The sequence below is a fragment of the Squalius cephalus genome, assembly GCF_949319135.1.
Source record: "Squalius cephalus genome assembly, chromosome: 17".
Lineage (NCBI taxonomy): Eukaryota > Metazoa > Chordata > Actinopteri > Cypriniformes > Leuciscidae > Squalius > Squalius cephalus.
In genome coordinates, this window is record NC_137138.1 from 35,761,736 (window position 1) to 35,782,945 (window position 21,210).

Below are 21,210 nucleotides of genomic sequence, written 5' to 3' on the forward strand. Positions count from 1 at the left end.
TCCATTCAGTAGAGATGGTGTCTGTTCCCCAAATAGTGAGGTCGAATAATAAATCTACTACAGGATCTAGAAAAAAATCAAATTTTCTAAACATTAGATATCTCACACCTAAAGTGGTTATTGTAAATGCAATGATCACAGATAACAACACAACTTGATCCTAGAGAATTAGTCAATTACAAGCCGATCTCGAATCTACCGTTTCTGTCAAAAATACTAGAAAAGGCGGTATCCTCACAACTATGCCCCTTTTTAGAAAGATTTCCAGTCAGGATTTAGACTGTACCACAGCACTGAGACTGCTCTCATTAGTTACAAATGATTTGCTCTTATCATCCGACCGTGGTTGTATCTCTCTATTAGTGTTACTCGATCTTAGTGCTCTTTGATACCAATCTTTCATTTGAAAGCCACGTTTCTAGCATCTTTAAAACCACATTCATCTATATTAAAAATATATCTAAATTACAACACATGCTTTCAATGACAAATGTGGAACATTTGTATTATTATTGTAATGCTCTACTGGGTGGTTGCCCTGCACGCTTAATAAACAAACTACAGCTGGTCCAAAACGCAGCAGCTCGAGTTCTTACCAGAACCAGGAAGTATGACCATATTAGCCCGGTTCTGTCAACATTTTACATTTATGCACTTTTATCCAAAGCTACTTGCATTCCAAAATAGACATTTACATTCTTATCAGTGCTTGCTTTCCCTGGGAAATGAACCCATGACCTTGACATTGCGAGCGCTAACGCTCTACTGTTTGAGCTACAGGAAGGCTAAACCATACCAGTGTTGACCGATAACATGTCTACTAGAACAATCCCCTGTGAAGACCTCGTTGACACGACAGCCATCGGCACAGATGAGCAAAGACCAGAAGAACCAGGCCGGTCCCCTGCACAGACCCATGACCACCAGCTTCGTCTCCATACCAGCGTGATGAATCGGACTTCTGACCTGTAATGCTGCCTGAATCATAATCAAACACTGCATCTGGCCAGAGAACTGAGTGACTGAACCTGGTTATTCTCAAGGGTTTTTTTCTCCATTCTGTCACTGATGGAGTTTGGGTTCTTAGCCACTGTCGCCTCTGGCTTACTTAGTTGGGTACCCTTAATATTCAGCAATATTTCTGCTTTATAGCTGAACTCATTTCATAATTTACGTACTTTACACATTTATTGAACCGGAATGAATCAACACTGAACTGATAAATAAAGGTGACTTGACCCTGAACTTAGCACTTTGTGCTCCATTTATTCCTTTAGGGAGTGATAAACTCTTCGTTCTCTGCTAAAGGAAAACAAGAACATTTTTAACATAACTTTCCAAGACAACAACAAGATTTTCCAGGACATTTTACATTCTCCAGGACTGAAAAAGCCATCAATTTTCCAGGTTTTCCAGGACATGTGGGAAGCCTGTAAGGGTTTTTATGTGTGAAACTGTGTCCACACTGTGTACATATGTTGGCATATCTGTTGGCAGGTCAATGCGCTCTCTCCACTGTCCAGCTCTATGTGCGCATTAGCAATTTCTTCATGTGAGAAGTTCTTGCAACACAGTTTGCAGGTGAAAGCAGTGTCCGTGTGACGACTAATGTGGGTATAAAGGTTTTTTTTATGCCTGAAACTCTGTCCACACTGAGGGCACGTGTAAGGCTTCTCTCCAGTGTGAACTCGCATGTGGACTGTCAGGTTTTGTTTTTGAGTGAATCGTTTCCCACACTGTGGACAGATGAAAGGCTTCTCTCCGGTGTGAACTCTCGTGTGGTCATTAAGGCTTCCTTTATGAGTAAAGCGTTTCCCACACAGAGGGCATGTGAAAGGCTTCTCTCCGGTGTGAACTCTCATGTGGCTTTTAAGGCTTGCTTTCTCAGTGTAACTCTTCCCACACTGATCGCAGGTGAAGTGACTGTTAGAGTTGGTCTTCTGAGCTCTTTTTTGTGAGGAAGTATTTTCAGTTTCTCTGGGTTTTTCTCCAGTGATGAAATCACACTGTTTCTTCTCATAGTGATCTTGCTCTTCCATTTCAACTAGAACTTCACTCTCTTCTTTCAGCATCATCAGGTCTAAAGCGAAAGACAAATACATGTTAACACCAGTTTGACGTCACAAAGCAACAGACATCAAAAACAACATGCTTGCTAGATCCTTTATGCACTGAGATAGTGAAAGAGTTGTTCAGATCTAAAATCTTAGAATTTCTTCTCAATATTGTTAAAGGGGGGGTGAAATGCTATTTCATGCATACTGAGTTTTTTACACTGGTAAAGAGTTGGATTCCATGGACAAAGTTTCAAAAACTAAGTTGTACGTTTGAAGGAGTATTTTTGTTCCAAAAATACTCCTTCCGGGTTGTCACAAGTTTCGGAAAGTTTTTTTCGAGTATGGCTCTGTCTTACGTAAGATAGGGCGGAATTTCCTTATATGGGTCCTAAAGGCACTTCTCCGGTAAGATCGCGGCCGCGCGCGCACTCGTAGACCAGAGCAAGAGAGTGAAAGCAGTTCGCCATCAAAGCGCCCTGCCCGGCTTTTGGGAAGTCAATGTCACCAAAGAAGTGTGTTTTTGGTTGCCAGGGCAAGACAACCCTGCACAGATTCCCAAAGAACCCAGCGTTAAGGCACCAGTGGATGGAGTTTGTTTTCCTGAGCATAAACGAGTTGTGTAAAGACTGTTGTTCCCTGCATTTCGACGATGATTGTTTTATAAACAAAGCCCATATCGACGGATTTGCAGATCGTCTAATGCTTAAGGATCGAGCAGTCACAATGATAAAGGTTTGCGGTCGTGCGTTGGAACCGGACGGTGAGTAAAACTGTTTGTTGAACAAATGTCTCTGTGTGTTGTCACTAGCTTGGCGCGTTAGCACAGCTAAGCTTCGCCCACACGGCCCGCCTCCAGCCGCTCGTTTTTTTCCGGAAAGACTCGGTACAGCCTATCTTTATGTTAAAAATTTAATAAAACAAAAGACTTTTTGGAGATATGAAGGATGCAATATTACTCTATAGGTACTCAAGATTAACAGGAGATTGAGTGAAAATGAGCATTTCACCCCCCCTTTAACTATTTGCTTTCTTTAGGACACATATTTGCATTTGTGGACAAGTATAAATGAAGCCACGTCTCATCAAGCACAAGTATAGCGTGCCATGGGTCATTCCTATGGTCCCAGGGTCTAAAGATTTATAAAATGTAAGATTTATAAAATTACAAACACGTGAAAAAGGGTCCTGTGGTCCCCATTTTTTCCACCAAGTTCTGTATTTGCTTAACATGATTAGGGTTATGGGTAGGGTAAGGGTTACACGTTTATAAAATTGATAGAGACCTGGAAAAATGAGTCATGGCCTTTTAAAGTCCTCTTGTGGTGAAAATCGAGATTATAATATTTTATTATATGTCTATGTGGTGTTTTTAATCTGCTTTAAGACAAACCATGTGTAAGTTCATAAGTCGACAGCATTGCTGAGTATTTCCTCCTTAAAACTGCAGTGAACCAAAGACAGTCTCAAAAACACGCTTTGAAATCGCTGGTGTTTCTGACGTCACAAACTACCTTGTAACCAATCAGATCAACGTGTGATCGTCAACCAGTGGATCTCTGAGCTGAGTGAGTGAGTGGAGGCGGGGCTCATTTGCATATTCATAGAACCGCGCATACTAAATGAGGCAAGGGTGTTGAGTTACATTCAAGATATTTTAAGGCATGAATAAAAAAAATTTCAAGGAAAAATCATTTAAATATGCCATTTTGGTGATCAAAGATGAGTTTTACGTAGGAGTATAACAATATATTGCAATACAAAAATGCTACAACATTTATCGTGGATAGTGACAAACTGTATTGTGGATAGTTCACCCAAACTGAAAATTAATTTCAGAGTTTTAGTGTCAGTACTGCATTAAACTGCTATATATAATGTTGAATATAATGTATAATAATGCAATGGGGGAATATGTGTGTGTCCTGATAATGCCAGATGTCTGATGTTACCAGTAAAAGTGTCCTACATTATTGTAAATATATCTAGTCAGTGACAGAGATCAAGCATATTCATCTACAATAATTCAGTATTTTCAGCTTCAGAATCATGAATATTGTTATTCTGGTGTCTCTATTGTCCTGTGCTTTGGGTTTCAGCACCGAGTCCAAGACTATTCACTTACACTCACAATGAAACACCAAATTTAGCATTTTAATCAACAGTACATTTGTTGTTAACCTTTTACCATATGTTTTGGAGTATCGCAATAATATCGTATCGTGAGTTCAGTATCGTGATATGAATCGAATCGTGACATGAGGGTATTGTTACACCCCTAGTTTTAAGGGATAAAATTATTGATTACAAGGGGACTTTAAAAAGTTTTCTTAACCCATAAGAACCCGGACCAATTTCTCCTTATAGGAAAATTATGGGGCATATAAAACAGACCAAATGGACCACTTATAACATGTTTCTGCAGTTGTTTTTGAAATACAACCCCTCCTTGTGAAAGATCTGTAATGTTACATATATGTGACATTGGGCGTTTATTTCTCAGTTTAAAAAAATATTTTTTTCAGTTTTTTTGCTTAATAACAGTTATTTTTCTGTTTATTTTATTTTCCACAACATATATCAAAATTATTATTTTTCTGGGAAGATAGCCGGGGTGATAGCCAGGCATTGTTTGCGAAAAATATCAAGCCATGGAAGGATCTTCCAACACTTAACCCCTGCTTGCCGATTTGACGAATCATTGTTGTCAGTGAAGTGTAGACTTGCTAGCAGGGTCTGAAAACGGTTGCTTGACATGTTGTCAGCCACCATGGGACACCTTGTGTCATTTTCCCAGTATGCACAATTTCCTGGCATTTGGTGCAGACCCATGCACAGATGGATACCAATCAGTATTTCCATTTCTTTAACAGTGGTGTTAACATTCTTCTGAGTTCCAGATTTTTGCACACTGTACAAATTAGTTAGTTCCTCTAGTCTAGGAGCTCAAGCATTTCTGCTATTATGAACTTTCTGAAATACTCCAGGGGTGTCGGAAGATTGTCTGGAGGTGTGATACTCGGCCCTTTGAATGTGCACTTTTTTATTCGATTTTTAAAAAGATTTTTTTTTTTTACCCTGGCTGGTTGTATTTTGCTTCCCAGAGTTTATGTTTGGTTGTGCAGCTTCTAAATCTAAATCACTTGATGCTAATGTCTGAATCAGACCTACTTGATTCACCATCCTCCATGTCTTTCTTGTTAAGGGTGTAATCAGGGCCATCAGTGTCTTCTTCCTATAGTCACTGTCACATCCCTCATACTCACTGTCATCTCCCTGGATAATTTTCAGCACATTCTGAACATCAAGTTGTTTCCTGAATCTATTCATGTTATTCTTAAAAACAAAAAAGTTAAAATAACCAAAAAATAGGACCAACATATGATATCAACATCTTATTTTAGTTACAGGTATGCAAAATAGTTTCAAAATACATTTCATTAACAATGTAATTAATTTTGACATTATTTTTATGTTTACATTTGTAAAAATATGCTTTGAAATGAGCAGCCGAAAATATATAACAATAAAATAATTGAATCAGATAAATTAATTGAGCAGATCATTACCATTTTTCTTAATGTGACATATACGTCACATCAAAATTCCACCTACTGTTTTAAGGTTCACAGCCCGATGTGACATATATGTCACCACAATATTTTCACAACTGGTTTTATAACAATTTCTTCAAGAAATGTATTAAAATCAGGTTAAGTGTAATCTAGGATATGTTATTAAAACATTATAATTGTTGCATGGGTTGAAACATACCTTTAGTAACAAAAACAAGTGTTTTTAAAAATTGCTGACACTGCAACATGTGCTAACCAGACAGGCCATCATTTTGGAAATGTTGCCATGGCAACAAAAATGCACACATTGTCACATGACTGAACCTGGGTGTTCCTTATATGTCACTAAGGGACTTCCTGAGTTGAAAGTAAGGGATAATGCTTTAAAAAGACCTTTCCAGATAATCACCAGTGTTTGTGACACCCGTGTCACTGCGGGTTCTTATGGGTTAATGTGTGTTTAAAAAAAACAGACCATTGAACTGGGGAAAACAGGACCTTTCCAAGTGTTCATTATGTGCCTTATAAATGTGGGGAACACAGGATTGCTCCGGCGTGCCACAGGGCTCAGTATTAGGTCCCCTGCTTTTCTCCTCCTATATGTATTATGCAGATGATTATTAGTGTTTTATTGATATTAGAGCAGAATCCACGGATCAATGAAAAAGCCTTAATTAATAATATTAGAAACAATCATTAATGAATCTGATTGATATTGATAGGTTTGACATACGCACGTGTTAATACTTCTGAGACGTAACATTTTACATATATATTCTTACACACTAGCATCATCAAGTGCCAAGTAGAGTTGTTTTCATTAAGGGGGAATCTACACAGTGTAATCTACTGTATAATATCAAAGATAAATTAACTGTATTTAATATTTAATTCAAATATGTTTTTGACTGAAATATTTAATTCTGATGAGACCGGTTGAGGTTTGTTGTTGTGTAGTTCTAAGATTGTTTATCATCATAAACTGATAATACTTAAAGGTAATCGGCTTAGAAGGCTGAAGGAACAAGAAATCTGGAGTATCCCTTTAATGTTACACAAAATAATAGTTTTGTTTAGGCTATATCTATATAGTTTTTTCCTAATTCCTGTACTATAATGTGTGACATGTCGTAATAACGAATGTCCACTGTAGAAGTAAAGGTTCCTCAGATGCTCTATTTGTCTGGTCATGTGATCTCAGCACGAGGCGACCCGCTCCATGTCAAATAAAGCTGCTTTAATTAGGACACTCGCACGACAAACTTCACAAACATCACTCATTTCTGTAGAGCTGGATATATAAATAAGGATCAAATGACTGAGTTGAGCGTTGAGAATGAAACTAACCTGCTCGTTCCTCAGTCTGTTCTCGCTTCACTTCAATCCTCACGTCTTCACTCTCCTCTTTAATCAACGCCATCTTTATAGTAGTGCGTCTCGGCTGCTTTCCCAGGAGTTCTTCTGTGTGTTTGACACTCTGTCATGTTGAAGATGAAAAGTATTAACAGAAACCCTAACCCTGAAAACATCTGCAATTGGTTTGTAAAAGTTGTCTTTACACATTAAAGGTAGGGTAGGCAATTTCGGAGAGGCTAGCATTAGCAAGCTAGCTTTGAAAGCATGAATGTCCTCTACAGTGGAAAAGCATCGCTCAGTGCCGCAGCGCTAATACACTCACCTAAAGGATTATTGGGAACACCTGTTCAATTTCTCATTAATGCAATTATCTAATCAACCAATCACATGGCAGTTGCTTCAATGCATTTAGGGGTGTGGTCCTGGTCAAGACAATCTCCTGAACTCCAAACTGAATGTCAGAATGGGAAAGAAAGGTGATTTAAGCAATTTTGAGCGTGGGATGGTTGTTGGTGCCAGACGGGCCGGTCTGAGTATTTCACAATCTGCTCAGTTACTGGGATTTTCACGCACAACCATTTCTAGGGTTTACAAAGAATGGTGTGAAAAGGGAAAAACATCCAGTATGCGGCAGTCCTGTGGGCGAAAATGCCTTGTTGATGCTAGAGGTCAGAGGAGAATGGGCCGACTGATTCAAGCTGATAGAAGAGCAACTTTGACTGAAATAACCACTCGTTACAACCGAGGTATGGAGCAAAGCATTTGTGAAGCCACAACATGCACAACCTTGAGGCGGATGGGCTACAACAGCAGAAGACCCCACCGGGTACCACTCATCTCCACTACAAATAGGAAAAAGAGGCTACAATTTGCACGAGCTCACCAAAATTGGACAGTTGAAGACTGGAAAAATGTTGCCTGGTCTGATGAGTCTCGATTTCTGTTGAGACATTCAGATGGTAGAGTCAGAATTTGGCGTAAACAGAATGAGAACATGGATCCATCATGCCTTGTTACCACTGTGCAGGCTGGTGGTGGTGGTGTAATGGTGTGGGGGATGTTTTCTTGGCACACTTTAGGCCCCTTAGTGCCAATTGGGCATCGTTTAAATGCCACGGCCTACCTGAGCATTGTTTCTGACCATGTCCATCCCTTTATGACCACCATGTACCCATCCTCTGATGGCTACTTCCAGCAGGATAATGCACCATGTCACAAAGCTCGAATCATTTCAAATTGGTTTCTTGAACATGACAATGAGTTCACTGTACTAAAATGGCCCCCACAGTCACCAGATCTCAACCCAATAGAGCATCTTTGGGATGTGGTGGAACGGGAGCTTCGTGCCCTGGATGTGCATCCCACAAATCTCCATCAACTGCAAGATGCTATCCTATCAATATGGGCCAACATTTCTAAAGAATGCTTTCAGCACCTTGTTGAATCAATGCCACGTAGAATTAAGGCAGTTCTGAAGGCGAAAGGGGGTCAAACACAGTATTAGTATGGTGTTCCTAATAATCCTTTAGGTGAGTGTATATTGAGAATCACAATTTTAAGATCCCAATTCTGAAAAATAACTTGTATTTAACTAGAGGTTTTGACAAGATGTTAATTGCTGCAATCTATTTAAAATGTTTAATTAATCTTAATGAATAATAAATTAAAAAAACAGTTTGATTGAATGATTCAATGACTCACTCATAAATACTTCACTTGTTTCATTACTAGATGAATCAGCATTTTTAAACTAATCTCTTGAGTGAATGATTCAATGACAAATACACGTTTTAACAGTCACTTGTCTCCACCTACTGGTGTAACGTAACGATGTAGATAGATAAAATCTTTATTTGAAGTGCCATGTTACTTTCAAGAGATGATTTACTCTATTTTAATTTTGTGATAATAGGAATATCTGCAAACAGAAATAATGAAACTGTGGTTGAAAAGATCTGCTGTGATTTTGTTTAATAGACACAGGCGAATCGCTGTCATTTAGAAATGAGATCACGTGGGTGTTTGAATCGAGATCGCCAACTTTTAACGATTTATACATGGTTATAATAAAAAATAACATTAATTATATAGTATAGTTAATGAATACAAAACAGAATTGTATTTGGTTTTTCTTTTTTTGTGTAATGTTTATTTAACCAAGAATTTGTGACAACATTATGTGTAACTGGGACACTGGAATTACATTTTATTTATAAATAAATAAATAAACAAACTGAGATGAGGTGTGATGGAGATATGGACGGAGGTGACATCGGACCAAATGCAATGACTGGACGGACGTTTTGTGTACATGTTTTAACATTTAGACCACTTCTAATATTGATTGATATCAGGATGTAAAAAGAGTTTCACCCGGAATAGCAGTGAGTTTATGAAACTGTTCTCGTTGCATTTACACTGTTCTGACCAGCAGGAGTCGTCCGCGTGCGCTGATCCGAGCGAATCGAATCACTGAATCATTTGAACGATTTGGTTCAATTGACTCGGAGTTTAAAAAGGCACATTTTCTCTCATAACTTATTTCCAGTATCCCGAATTCGTGTTTACGATAAACTTCACGTTATAGAGAGCGAAATGAGACGCACCTTTTTCTGTTACTCATGTATGGATGAGATTTACTCACAAAAAAACGTTCATTCATGTTAAATAAAACATTACAACGTTGGATTAAAAACATATTAAACTATTTTACATAGCTTGTGAAACGTTTGAACAGTTTGCATTGATTTAAAGACTTTAAATGCAAAACCACGAACCTTTCCTCAGAAACACAGAAGCAGGAGTGTGGCGCTGCTTTATGACGTCACGCCGCCAGACCAAAATAAAAGTCCCGTTCTCTCTCTCTCTCTCTCTCACACACACACACACACACACACACACACACACACACACACACACACAGCTGTCTACTAGCTACTAAAGAAAGAGTGCGAGACTCTGTAAAGGCAATGCTGTAATTTTTGGGTGCAGAAACCAGTTATACCAGATATTACAGTATTAAACTGCACATAGTGACAAATGTGGTTTACAAGATACAAATACATGTTAAAAAGTCTTATTATACCAAAATCTTATTTCAATGTATAATAAATGTTATTTCATGATGATGTTCAGGTGTGTGTGTTACCCTGAGGTTTGTCACATGACTGTGAGGATGCTGTTTGAAAATGGCAAATATTATATATATCTCATATTTATAAATATTTATATAAATATAAAGTAGCAGCCAGTGTCCCACGTTTACTCATCTAATTAGTTGTAACCTAGATATCTCTCCCATTGCTGTTCTTCGTTATAAACGTCTCAAAATCCAGCCTTAAACAGGACTGTAACTGTGATATTCCCACTGGGATCTCGTCTCTGACACCGCTATGGACAGACAGATTAATAATGCTGCAAGAATCAACATCATACATGTGTAATGTTGGCATATTTATTGCACAATATTCCCATAAAAACTGGGAAACAAAGATAAGGTCAAAAGGAGAGGCATTATGTACAAATACATCAATAAAATCTAAGCAGTATATACAGCTAACGTTTACCAATGCATGCCAGTAAATAAATTAAAATGTTTGTTGTTGTTGTTGTATAAAGAAATAATTAGATATAAATACATATTCCGGAGAAGACAAGTGGATATAGATGTTTTTTTTGTGGTTTTTTTTTTTGTTTTTTTACAAAATGAAATAAATTGCAAGTTCCCCACAGAAGCGTCTCGTACATGTTTAACCCTCTGCACTAATAACCTGCGATGCCTCGTGAAGCCGGTCTTCATCATGTCACGCTGATTAAGACTTAGATGGATGGTTTGACCCAAACACAAAGCAAGCAAACCAATCATAAACATCTATGCAAGTCATGAACGGGTTGAACTGAATGCCAATATTAACTCTTTCCCCGCCAGTGTGATTTAGACAAGTCGCCGCCAGCATCAGTATATTTGATCATTTCCAGAAGTGTTCATGGCCCCCAGAATGAGTTGTATGAATATGTGAACATGCAATATATCAAAAGAAAGAACTGTTTCATTCTAGCTTCATGCATTATTGTTTAATCAACACTTGAATGTGAGTAAATTTCATTAAAAAAATGCTTTTTGTTCAAAAACTAAATCATGCTTGTATCGCTGGTTTCTGCTCCCTCACATCAGGAGGTTCTCTTTCAGAGGGCGTGTGATAGCGCCCCCTGCCGTATAACAGTGGAAAGACGGAAAATTCTGTCAATGGCAGGGAAAGAGTTAATAACGAATATATGCATGTTTCATCCATTTCTCATCAGTAAACAAACTGGCTGCACGCTAGCTATCGTCATTACACGAAGATTCAGCATTTCAGTCCTGAAAATACATGATTGATGAATGTCCCTGGATCAGTGTTACAAAAAAAGTCCAGCACAAATGCGATGTAGTGAGTGAGTGTCGATCTCTCTCTCCCGATGTATTTAAACAAGCATCACACAGCACGTCACGGTTAAATGACTGTTCACATATAAAAATACATCTCCTGATACTCCTCCTCCACGGGACGGGTAAACACGGTTACCGCTAAAGTGACTCTGCCGAAACACAGAACAACAACATGTCGAATCCTCAGAGCTCATTGGTGGGAGGTCGTGCCGTGGGGTCATCTTTACTGGGTGACGTGAAAAGTGTTTCATTTAACATGTTAGAAAAGTGTGTGTGTGTGTGTGTGTGTGTGTGTGAGGTAGAGCTCTGGAAACAACAGGGTTAGTCCTCTTGTAAACACATTAAAAGGATATCAACATGATCACTCACTGCCACGGTCGATTGAGAATATAACGCATTTAAAATCATAAAACTGATTTTAAGAGTCTTTGCTTCCTATGTCGATGTGAAGAAGGCGCCGGCCGCGAAGTGTGTGTTCGCGAACGCAAGGGCTTCTTTGGCTTCTACATTCAGACGTTGTGTGAAGAATTAAAAAACTCCGTCCACATTGTGAAGAAGTGATCGTCCGGAGAGGGTTTCTGGGAATCTGTGGGTTCGGTGAAGAGCATCTGTCCTGCAGTCTGCTCACCCTGACCCCGATGACCCCGGTGACCCCGATGACCCCGGTGACCTCTCTACAGGAGGATCTGGGCCACGTACGGCGAGTGTGTGCTAGCTATGGCCGCTAGCAGAGGCAGGTCGTTCGACTCGATCCTGTGGGAATAAAGGGAACATCATCAGATTGTTGGCTTTCACCGGAAACACACGCTATATATATATATTAGGGCTGTCAAAGTTAGCGCGTTAATAACGCGTTAACGCAAAATCATATTAACGGCACTAATTTTTTTAACGTGCGATTAACGCAGCGCGTATTTTCTGTTTGACCCGTGGCCCAACCCCTAGTTGGAGAAATGGAGATACACAGTGTTGCTAACTTAGCGACATTGCAGACCCCTTTAGCGATTTTTTCCCTTCAACAAAGCGCCCAAAACTTATTTAGTTTCTGAGAATCTACCGGTGCGCGCGCACCTCTCTCTCTCTCTCTCGCTCTCTCTCTCTCTCTCTCTCTCTGCGTCTCGCGCGGAGGAGCAGCGCTTTAACTCAGTTAAGCACAGATATTATGTTGCTTCTCTATTTTTACAAGTATAGCCGAAATCAGAGCACAGATATTGTCTTTATCTTATGTGAATTTGATTTCACCAGACGACGGCTCGATTATCAGAATTTTTGTGCAGATTAACTTAACATCTTGGAAGGGAGAGCTGGTTATGTATTAATGGGTCGCGTTTCAGTCACCATTTCAAATTCATTCCGTTGTTTGACAACAGAAACAGTAAAATATACCAATGAAAACAGTTTTATTGAGAATTTAGCTTCATCAAAATGGGCACAGAGAGAGACAAACTACAATGTAAAAGGCTAATAAATAATAAATGTACATTTAGCATTTTCAGAAGAGCTGCCCTGTCATGCAAAAATCTAAACATGTTTGTGTTAGTAAATTGCTCAGTGCAAAGAAAGAGAAGTAATGGTAACCTGCCATTTTTTTTTGTTCTTTCTATGTGTCTAATAGACATGAACAAGTTCTTTGAAAAACATCTGTGACCTTTGAAACATCTCATCCTTATGCTCTATATTGACTATGGTTTCAATAATAAACATACATTTGCATAAAGCATCTATATTTATCCATGCCCACGTTGATTAGAGTATTACAAACTTGAAAAGTATTAATTTAAGGTACATTTAGAACAATTAAAAAAATGTGCGATTAAATGCGATTAATCGCGAGTTAACTCATGACAATATGCGATTAATCGCGATTAAAAAAAATTAATCGATTGACAGCCCTAATATATATATATAGCGATATACTGGATACACTTGTAATTAAATTTTTTTTTTTTTTTTAAACGGTTCATACCGAATAACAGTGTTGATTTTTGTCATTTTTTATACACCGCAATACCGGTGTGTGTCGCTTAAAGGTGCAGTGTGTGAGTTTTAGCCCCATCTAGTGGTGAGGTTGTGAACTGCACCCAACAGAAGTTACGGTGGCCGACAGGAAGTGATGTCGTCGTCCGAGACAGCAGAGAGTAGCCAGTTAAACACTGAGGTTTCTTAAAGATAAATTAAGAAATTATGTTTACTTGATTATTCAATAAAACGATGTTATTGCGAATATTATTGTCACTTGTTCATCATTGTGTCAGTGTTTTATTCGCTGACTTTAGCTCGCTTCTCTGCACGAAGAACAACATCGTGACGAAACGCGTTTGTCCGCTCAGGGCCACCGTAGAAACATGTGGATGTAAGCGGACCCGCGGTGTGTGTAGAGAGATGCTCATTCTAAGCTAATAAACACACAACGGTTCATTATGTAAGGTCTTTATACACCACTGGAAACACAGTTATGTGTATGATATTGCATTTCTGTCAACAGATCCTCCTAAACATTACACACTGCACCTTTAAATAGCGGCGCGACACTGTTTGAGAGGGTCTTTTCACTGTTGCACGTGTGTTATTAAGCGGTGAAGATGGAGAGGTATATACTTGATAGATGTCAAATGATATTACAATGTATGGGAAACACTGGTTCACAATATCAACACTGGCCGCCACTAACAGATTCTCCAGAAGGCTTTGACATCGCTGAATAAACACGAGTACTGACCGTTTCAGTCAAAACACGGCACGGGTGTTTTTATATGAATGTATGTGAAGGGAACTGACTGTCTTTAGAAAAGTTTCGATGTTATTTTCATTGAATCTTTCTTTATCTTTCCTGATAACGCAGCGTTTATGAACGATATTTCTGCCGCTCCTACAGCGCCTCCTGCTGGCAACTCTTTATAAACACTGCAAACCTGTGTTATAGTGTGGATTTTTCTACAATATTCACTCATGACAGTAAAATAGGGCATTCTGAGTCAATCTACTGCAGTATTTCCTCTCTCACTCAGTAGAAAATGTGGTGAACACCCAGTCATGCTTGAAAAACCCCCATCATATAATAATTGTGAGAAATCCCGTGATATAAATGTTTGTTGCACTAAGACCTTACCCCAGGACCATGCCCAGCTCCTTGACGTGCACTCGGGTCTGCCCCTTCAGGTACTCCGCCAGCATCTTGCTCTTGAAGTACAGCTCCTGCAGACGGTCCTCCAGATGCATGATGCACTGAAAGCAGAGCGAGAGTCACACTCATGCCGACACACTTATCCTGGCCCAAACACACTCGCCTGGAGGCTGCTAGTGATCCTGAACGAGCTTTATTTGGCCTCCGCTATGTATTGAAGTTAGTGCTGTCAACATTAATTATAGACATTCAACATTACAGTGTAATTGAAAGCTATAACATTAGATTAAATGAACTTAAAATAATCCTCACATAAACCCATAATTAATGTCAAATTTAATTAATTATTTATTTATCAAAATTAATGTCAAGTCCCTCCTGTCTAACAGGTATGACATATACAGAAATTGAATAAAGTTATCAAACAGTCCGCACTGCATAAAATATAAGTTAAATATAGATTAATCTTTAATAAAGCTACAAAAGTTCTTTAGTCAAAGGTAAGGCTGTGATGTCCTGAGACGCATGCGCTGTGTGTTTCAGAGTGAAGCGCGGCACTGTGAGCGGCTCATGTTTTCAGCCGCTCGATTCACTGTAAATCATAAACTCCGTCTACTCAGAGTCTGACGTGCATTTGGAAAAGCAACATACGCTACTAACTCGACCAGATTTGTAAAGACAAGCGATTATCAACACGTTGCCACCAAAGGAGAAGCTTTAAGGACTGAGGATTTCCCTCATAATAAGAGCTTGATGGTGTAACGCTTGAACATAATATGTAAGGAAAGTATGTTACTGTGGTATGAAGCCAGATATATATCACATAACATATATCACATAACACACTAAAGCATCTTGAACCACATACACAAACATGATTGGCTCATTACGGATGACACTGGTTTCTCTGTCCTTTTGAAACGTGTTGAAGCGGGAGGGAGTGTAACTCACGAAGTTGGGAGACAGGTTGAGTCTGTAGAGCTGGTATGTGGACTGGAGCAGGCCAGACACGAGGCTGGACACCAGCACTTCTTGACCCAGTTTGTCGGAGGGTCGTCTCTGGCTGCTGGCCACCTGAACGCTCCACTTATCGGTGTCTGCGATGATGCACACGGCCTCCGCCAGCGGCTCGTCCAGCACTGGGTGCTGCACAACAAACACTCACTCACTTATCACATTACAGTCACAGTTCTGTGCATTTAAAGCCACCCTGTGGTGAAAATCCAGCTTTTAATGTTTTTTATGTGTCTATGTGGTGTTTTTAATATGCTTTAAGACAAAGCATGTGTAAGTTCATAAGTCGACACCATTGCTGAGTATTTCCTCCTTAAAACTGCAGTGAACCAAAGACAGTCTCAAAAACACGCTTTGAAATCGCTGGTGTTTCTGACATCACAAACTACCTTGTAACCAATCAGATCAACGTGTGATCGTCAACCAGTGGATCTCTGAGCTGAGTGAGTGAGTGGAGGCGGGGTCATTTGCATATTCATAGAACCACACATACTAAATGAGGCAAGGGTGTCGAGTTACATTCGGCATGAAGACATTTTTTTAAAGGAAAAAAACACTTAAATATGTCATTTTGGTGATCAAAGATGGGAGACTTTAAATATGGCGCAACTACATTAACGTCAATTAAGATCAATCAGATAAAAAATGTGTTGAAGCAGCCCTTATTGCATGCAAGCAACACTGATTTGACGCTTAGCAAGTTCCACCAAGTGCTAGTCATGTGATCCACTGGAGGCGTCTTTACCTGAACTGCATGGGCCAGATCCGACACGAGGTTCTGCCTCAGCTTCTCGTCATTGGGCGCTCCGTGCAGAACAAAGTCTGGAACATATGTGGGACAGTATCCACCAAACAATGACCTCCCAAAGTTTGCAATGCTCGGTTTAGAGAAGTTCTCCACCAGCTTCTCCCTGGAAAACAGATCATCTCGTTCATTACTGACTCTTTTTTTACATAGCCGCAACCGGCTAAAGGGTTAGTTCACTTCATTTAGTTAATCATTTACACACCTTCCACACATCATCCAAGATGTTCATGTCTTTCTTTCTTCCTCAAAAGGTTTTTGAGGAAAACACTCCAGGATGTTCCTCCATATAGTGACTTCAATGGGATCCAACGGGTCGAAGGTCAAAATGTGAGTTTCATGAGTTTCGTGAGTCTTATCTAGACAAACCATCCGCCATTTTATGACAAAATAAACATTTATTTTGTTTATTACGCTACATTTATAGACCAAAACAAATAAATGTGTATTTAGTTATAAAATGTCCGCTGGTTTGTCTAGATGAGACTCTTATTCCTCGGCTGGATCGTGTCGAGACTTTGAAGCTGCACTGAAACTCACATCTGGACCTTCGACCCGTTGGACCCCATTGAAGACACTATATGGAGGAACATCCTGGAGTGTTTTCCTCAAAAACCTTCATTTCTTTTCCACTGAAGAAAGAAAGACATGAACATCTTGGATGACGTGTGGAAGGAGAGTAAATTATCAGGAGATTTTAATTCTGAAGTGAACTACTCCTTTAAGAAGATCCTCTTCTGTAACACTTCACAATAAGGTTCATTAGTTAACATTAATATATTAACTAACAATGAGCAATACATTTGTTACAGTATTTTTTAATCTTTGTTAATGTTAGTTAATAAAAATACAGCTGTTCATTGTTAGTTCACAGTGCATTAACTAATGTTAACAAATACAACCTTTGATTTTACTAATGTATCAGTAAATGTAGAAATGAATATTTTAATAAATGCTGTAGAAGTATTGCTCATTCTCAGTTCATGTTAACTAAGGTAGTTATCTAATATAACCTAATGTAACCTCCTGTTCTTCCCTAACCAGAGTCTCACCCGGGTAACGGCACCTCGAGCTCATCTTGCCAGTCGCTCTGCTCGTCGCTGTAGAACGGCCCGTCGGACTCGTGCCGATGAAGCTCCTGTCCGGCGTCCTCGCTCTCGCTGTCGCCCAGCGCGCTGTCCGAGCTCTCGTTGCGCGGGATCTCCCAGTCGTTCAGCGGGAGGGCTTTCTTCTGGTCCACCGCTGGGCCTGGCGAAGGCACGCTCAGCGAGATCTCGATGCCCTTGTCCTGCTCAGCAGAACAGCAGGTGTTAATCCCTGTTTGTGCAGCTTTCGGATAGACATCGTCAATAGTCCTGGTCTCCACAGGGTTGTCCTCACTGAAATACTCGTCGAACATATCCGTGCAGTCCCCTTGCACTCTCGGCCCCCACTGAGACATCTTTCTAGTGAGGGACGGTGCATTCATGCCATCGTTGGTCTTGATTTGGTCCAGTTTGAGCTTCGCCTCGGCGTTACACAGCCTCTGCTGGTTGTCTTTGAGAAGCTTCTTGTGTTTCTTGATCTCCTTCTCCACCTTTAGTTGCCGACTCTCCATGTCAGATTCAGGAGACATGGAGTCTCCGATGAGGAATGTGACTTTGGAAGAGGGTTCGTTCTCGTCGAGATGAAAGGTTGGGAGGGTTGAGCTCTTGTCGGGCGGCTTCTTCTCGAGCAGGGCGTTTGGGGAATGAAGGACCCTGGTTGGCTCGCCAGTTTTAACCTCAGGCACCTCCGCTGAAACCTCGAGCGAGGTTCGTCTCTCGCACGGCGAGGTGGATCCGATCTTCACCACGGTTTCCAGGCGAGTCTCCAGCCGCGGACTCTCCGCCTCCCTGCAAGGCAAGGCAAGTTTATTTCAGTGCTGTCAATCGATTAAAAAAATTTACTCGATTAATCACACATTTTTTCTGTGATTAAAAACACTTACATTTTATAGGTTTATATATATTTAATAATATAATAATTTCACAGTTAATCTCCAAATTAATGTAGAGACAACATAGACAGTATATTTTAAATACTTGTTTAATGGCATCTTTTTATGAATGAAGGTCAGTATCACTGATACTAATACAGCTATTGATGTATGGATAAAAAATATTTTTCCCCCCAATTTTAAACATTATAGCCATTCAACATTACAGTGTGATTGAAAGCTATCGATTTTTTAACATTTATTAGGCTTCAAAAAATATAACTTTTAATTTAAGTAAACTTTAAACAATCCTCACATAAACCCATAATAAATGTCATATTTACCTGTACCCTTCCTGTCTAATAGGTAGGACATATACAGAAATTGAATAAAGTTATCAAACAAAAAGGAATTAAAATAATCACAAAATAAAAGCAAAGAAAATTAAAACTGTTATAAAAAAGAGATATAAAGATGATATAGTTATAAATTTAACTAAAAGAGTAAAAGGATGATACATAGATTAACTTTTCATCTGGCAAAATGCGACTGGTGTGTATCATATTTTTCACAGCTCCCAGTTTTACTCTGAGATTTTCCCATGGTGATTACACTGTGTCTGTGGTGTTCTTTCGGCGCGCCTAAGAAATCGATTGGACGTCTCCGATGGACAGGAGCTCTAGGACTGACTCACGGGGTAACCTCGGGTTCACTGCCCCATCAGTCCACAACTCACTACTCCACCACAGACCCAGGTCATCAGCATGGTTTCATCTCTCAATTTCCCCAATTAAAGGTGCAGTGCGTAATATTCAGGAGGATCTGTTGACAGAAATGCAATATCATATACATAACTGTGTTTTCAGTGGTGTATGAAGATCTTACATAATGAACCGTTGTGTATTTATTAGCTTAGAATGAGCATTTCTCTCTACACACACCGCGGGTCAGCTTACATCAACATGTTTCTACGGTGGCCCTGAGCGGACAAACGCGTTTCATCACTATGTTGTTCTTCACGCTAGCTAAAGTCAGCGAATAAAACACTGACACAATGACGAACAAGTAACAATAATATTCGCAATAACATCGTTTTACTGAATAATCAAGTAAACATAATTTCTTAATTTATCTTTGTTAAGAAACCTCAGTGTTTAACTGGCTACTCTCTGCTGTCTCAGACGACGACATCACTTCCTGTCGGTAACTTCTGTTGGGTGCAGTTCACAACCTCTCCACTAGATGCGCTAAAACTTACACACTGCACCTTTAAGTCATTTATGTTTGTCTCTTACCCAATTCTCAGAGCCCTTTGAGTTCAGTTTAGAAGCACAAGGATCCTCTCACCTGCAGACGGGAGCGTCTCCGTCCGGTGCGGCGGGATGGTTGTGCTCGTCTGAAACCTCGGCCTCCATGTACGACCTGCTCTGTAACCCGTCCTCAGCCTCGGCACTGTGGGTCAGGTAGTCCTGGCTGGGCTTGTGCATGGTGACCAGCACGTACTCGGAGTCCTCCACCTCTCCGGGGCGCAGCGAGGTGGTGATGAGCGAGCCGGGCATGACGATGGCCTCGTCCTCGGCGCTCTCCAGCAGGTGCATCTCCAGCAGCTCTGAGCAGCGGATGAAGTACGTCAGCACGTAGAGGAGCCGCTGGACCAGCTCCTGGCGCCGGCCCACCACCACCGTACGGGACAGGCGCACCGGGGAGCCGATCGCACCGTACAGGTCACCTGCAGAAGACACAACCTTATTAACCAAACAACTCATACACATGTCAGGAACCACATATGAAATGTGATGCAATGTGGAAAAAGACACGCTGCGAAATTAGCCTTCAATCCTGTTATGCTGTGACATTTGACCCCTTAACAAAGGCTTGATTTTACTAACATCATATGTAAGATGATGACGTCATAACATATGCCATCATTCCACTATAGAAACTTCAAAAATGTACTTGTCACTGAATCATGAATTTACGAGATTTGTTCGAAAACACTGATTCTTTTTTACATCTTTATGAGTAAGTCATTGAATCATTCATTCAAAATGATTAAAAATGTTTTAAATCGACTGCAGCAATACACATTTTGTCAGAACCTGTAGTAAATTAGCCTATGTTATTTTGTTTAGTTGTCTGTTCAGAATTGTATTATAAATATTAACTAGATCATGTAATTCATAAGTCGACAGCATTGCTGAGTATTTCCTCCTTAAAACTGCAGTGAACCAAAGACAGTCTCAAAAACACGCTTTGAAATCGCTGGTGTTTCTGACGTCACAAACTACCTTGTAACCAATCAGATCAACGTGTGATCGTCAACCAGTGGATCGCTGAGCTGAGTGAGTGAGTGGAGGCGGGGCTCATTTGCATATTCATAGAACAGCGCATACTTAATGAGGCAAGGGTGTCGAGTTACATTCAAGATATTTTAAGGCATGAAGACGTTTTTTTTCAAGAACAAAAAAAAAAAACATCTAAATGCGTCATTTTGGTGATTAAAGATGAGCTTTAAGGGGGACTTTAAAGGTTCTTCATGGAACCATCATAGCCATATATAGTTGAAGCTAAACTCTGCAGGGGTGTGTTTCCCGTACAGCGCTGTAACTCGTGCTTCACATCGTTGCATCGATGAAGAAATCCACTAGCTAGTCTCGACTGTTTCCTGAAACCATATTGTTGCAAATTGGTTGTTCAACCACGTTGTTTAATGATGTCACACATGTGGAGGAGTAATAACTACTGTTAATGAATCTGTTTGAGATCAAATTAACACGAGATGTTCTGCTATAAATTACGGACTGGCATCTGAGGACTATTTCTCATCTTTCTCAGTTATTTTGCTTTATTTCCAGATTCAATCATAGACTCGTTCTTACACACTAGAGCTCGTTCT

The 21,210-nt window shown here is 39.9% G+C and overlaps 2 protein-coding genes across 5 annotated transcripts in view; both read right to left on the reverse strand.

The window, feature by feature from the left end:
• Positions 1-1,117: 1,117 nt before the first annotated feature.
• Positions 1,118-9,836, reverse strand: LOC307174577 (uncharacterized protein). Its single transcript, XM_079898471.1, has 3 exons — positions 9,763-9,836; positions 6,977-7,104; positions 1,118-2,080 (listed from the first exon to the last, which is right to left on the reverse strand). Exons 2-3 carry the CDS (start codon positions 7,047-7,049, stop codon positions 1,443-1,445), a joined length of 711 nt encoding a protein of 236 aa, XP_079754597.1. The 5' UTR covers positions 7,050-7,104; positions 9,763-9,836; the 3' UTR covers positions 1,118-1,442.
• Positions 9,837-11,511: 1,675 nt separating this feature from the next.
• fnip1 (folliculin interacting protein 1) overlaps positions 11,512-21,210 on the reverse strand; it is a 44,430-nt gene continuing 34,731 nt past the window's right edge. For all 4 annotated transcript variants that reach the window (XM_079847868.1, XM_079847866.1, XM_079847867.1 and 1 more), the window contains 6 exons: positions 19,662-20,043; positions 17,410-18,231; positions 16,298-16,463; positions 15,490-15,684; positions 14,524-14,639; positions 11,512-12,167 (listed from right to left, as the gene is read on the reverse strand). In XM_079847868.1, coding sequence (XP_079703994.1) covers positions 12,089-12,167; positions 14,524-14,639; positions 15,490-15,684; positions 16,298-16,463; positions 17,410-18,231; positions 19,662-20,043 — 1,760 coding nt within the window. In that variant the 3' untranslated portion in view covers positions 11,512-12,088. The remainder of the gene's footprint in view (positions 12,168-14,523; positions 14,640-15,489; positions 15,685-16,297; positions 16,464-17,409; positions 18,232-19,661; positions 20,044-21,210) is intronic.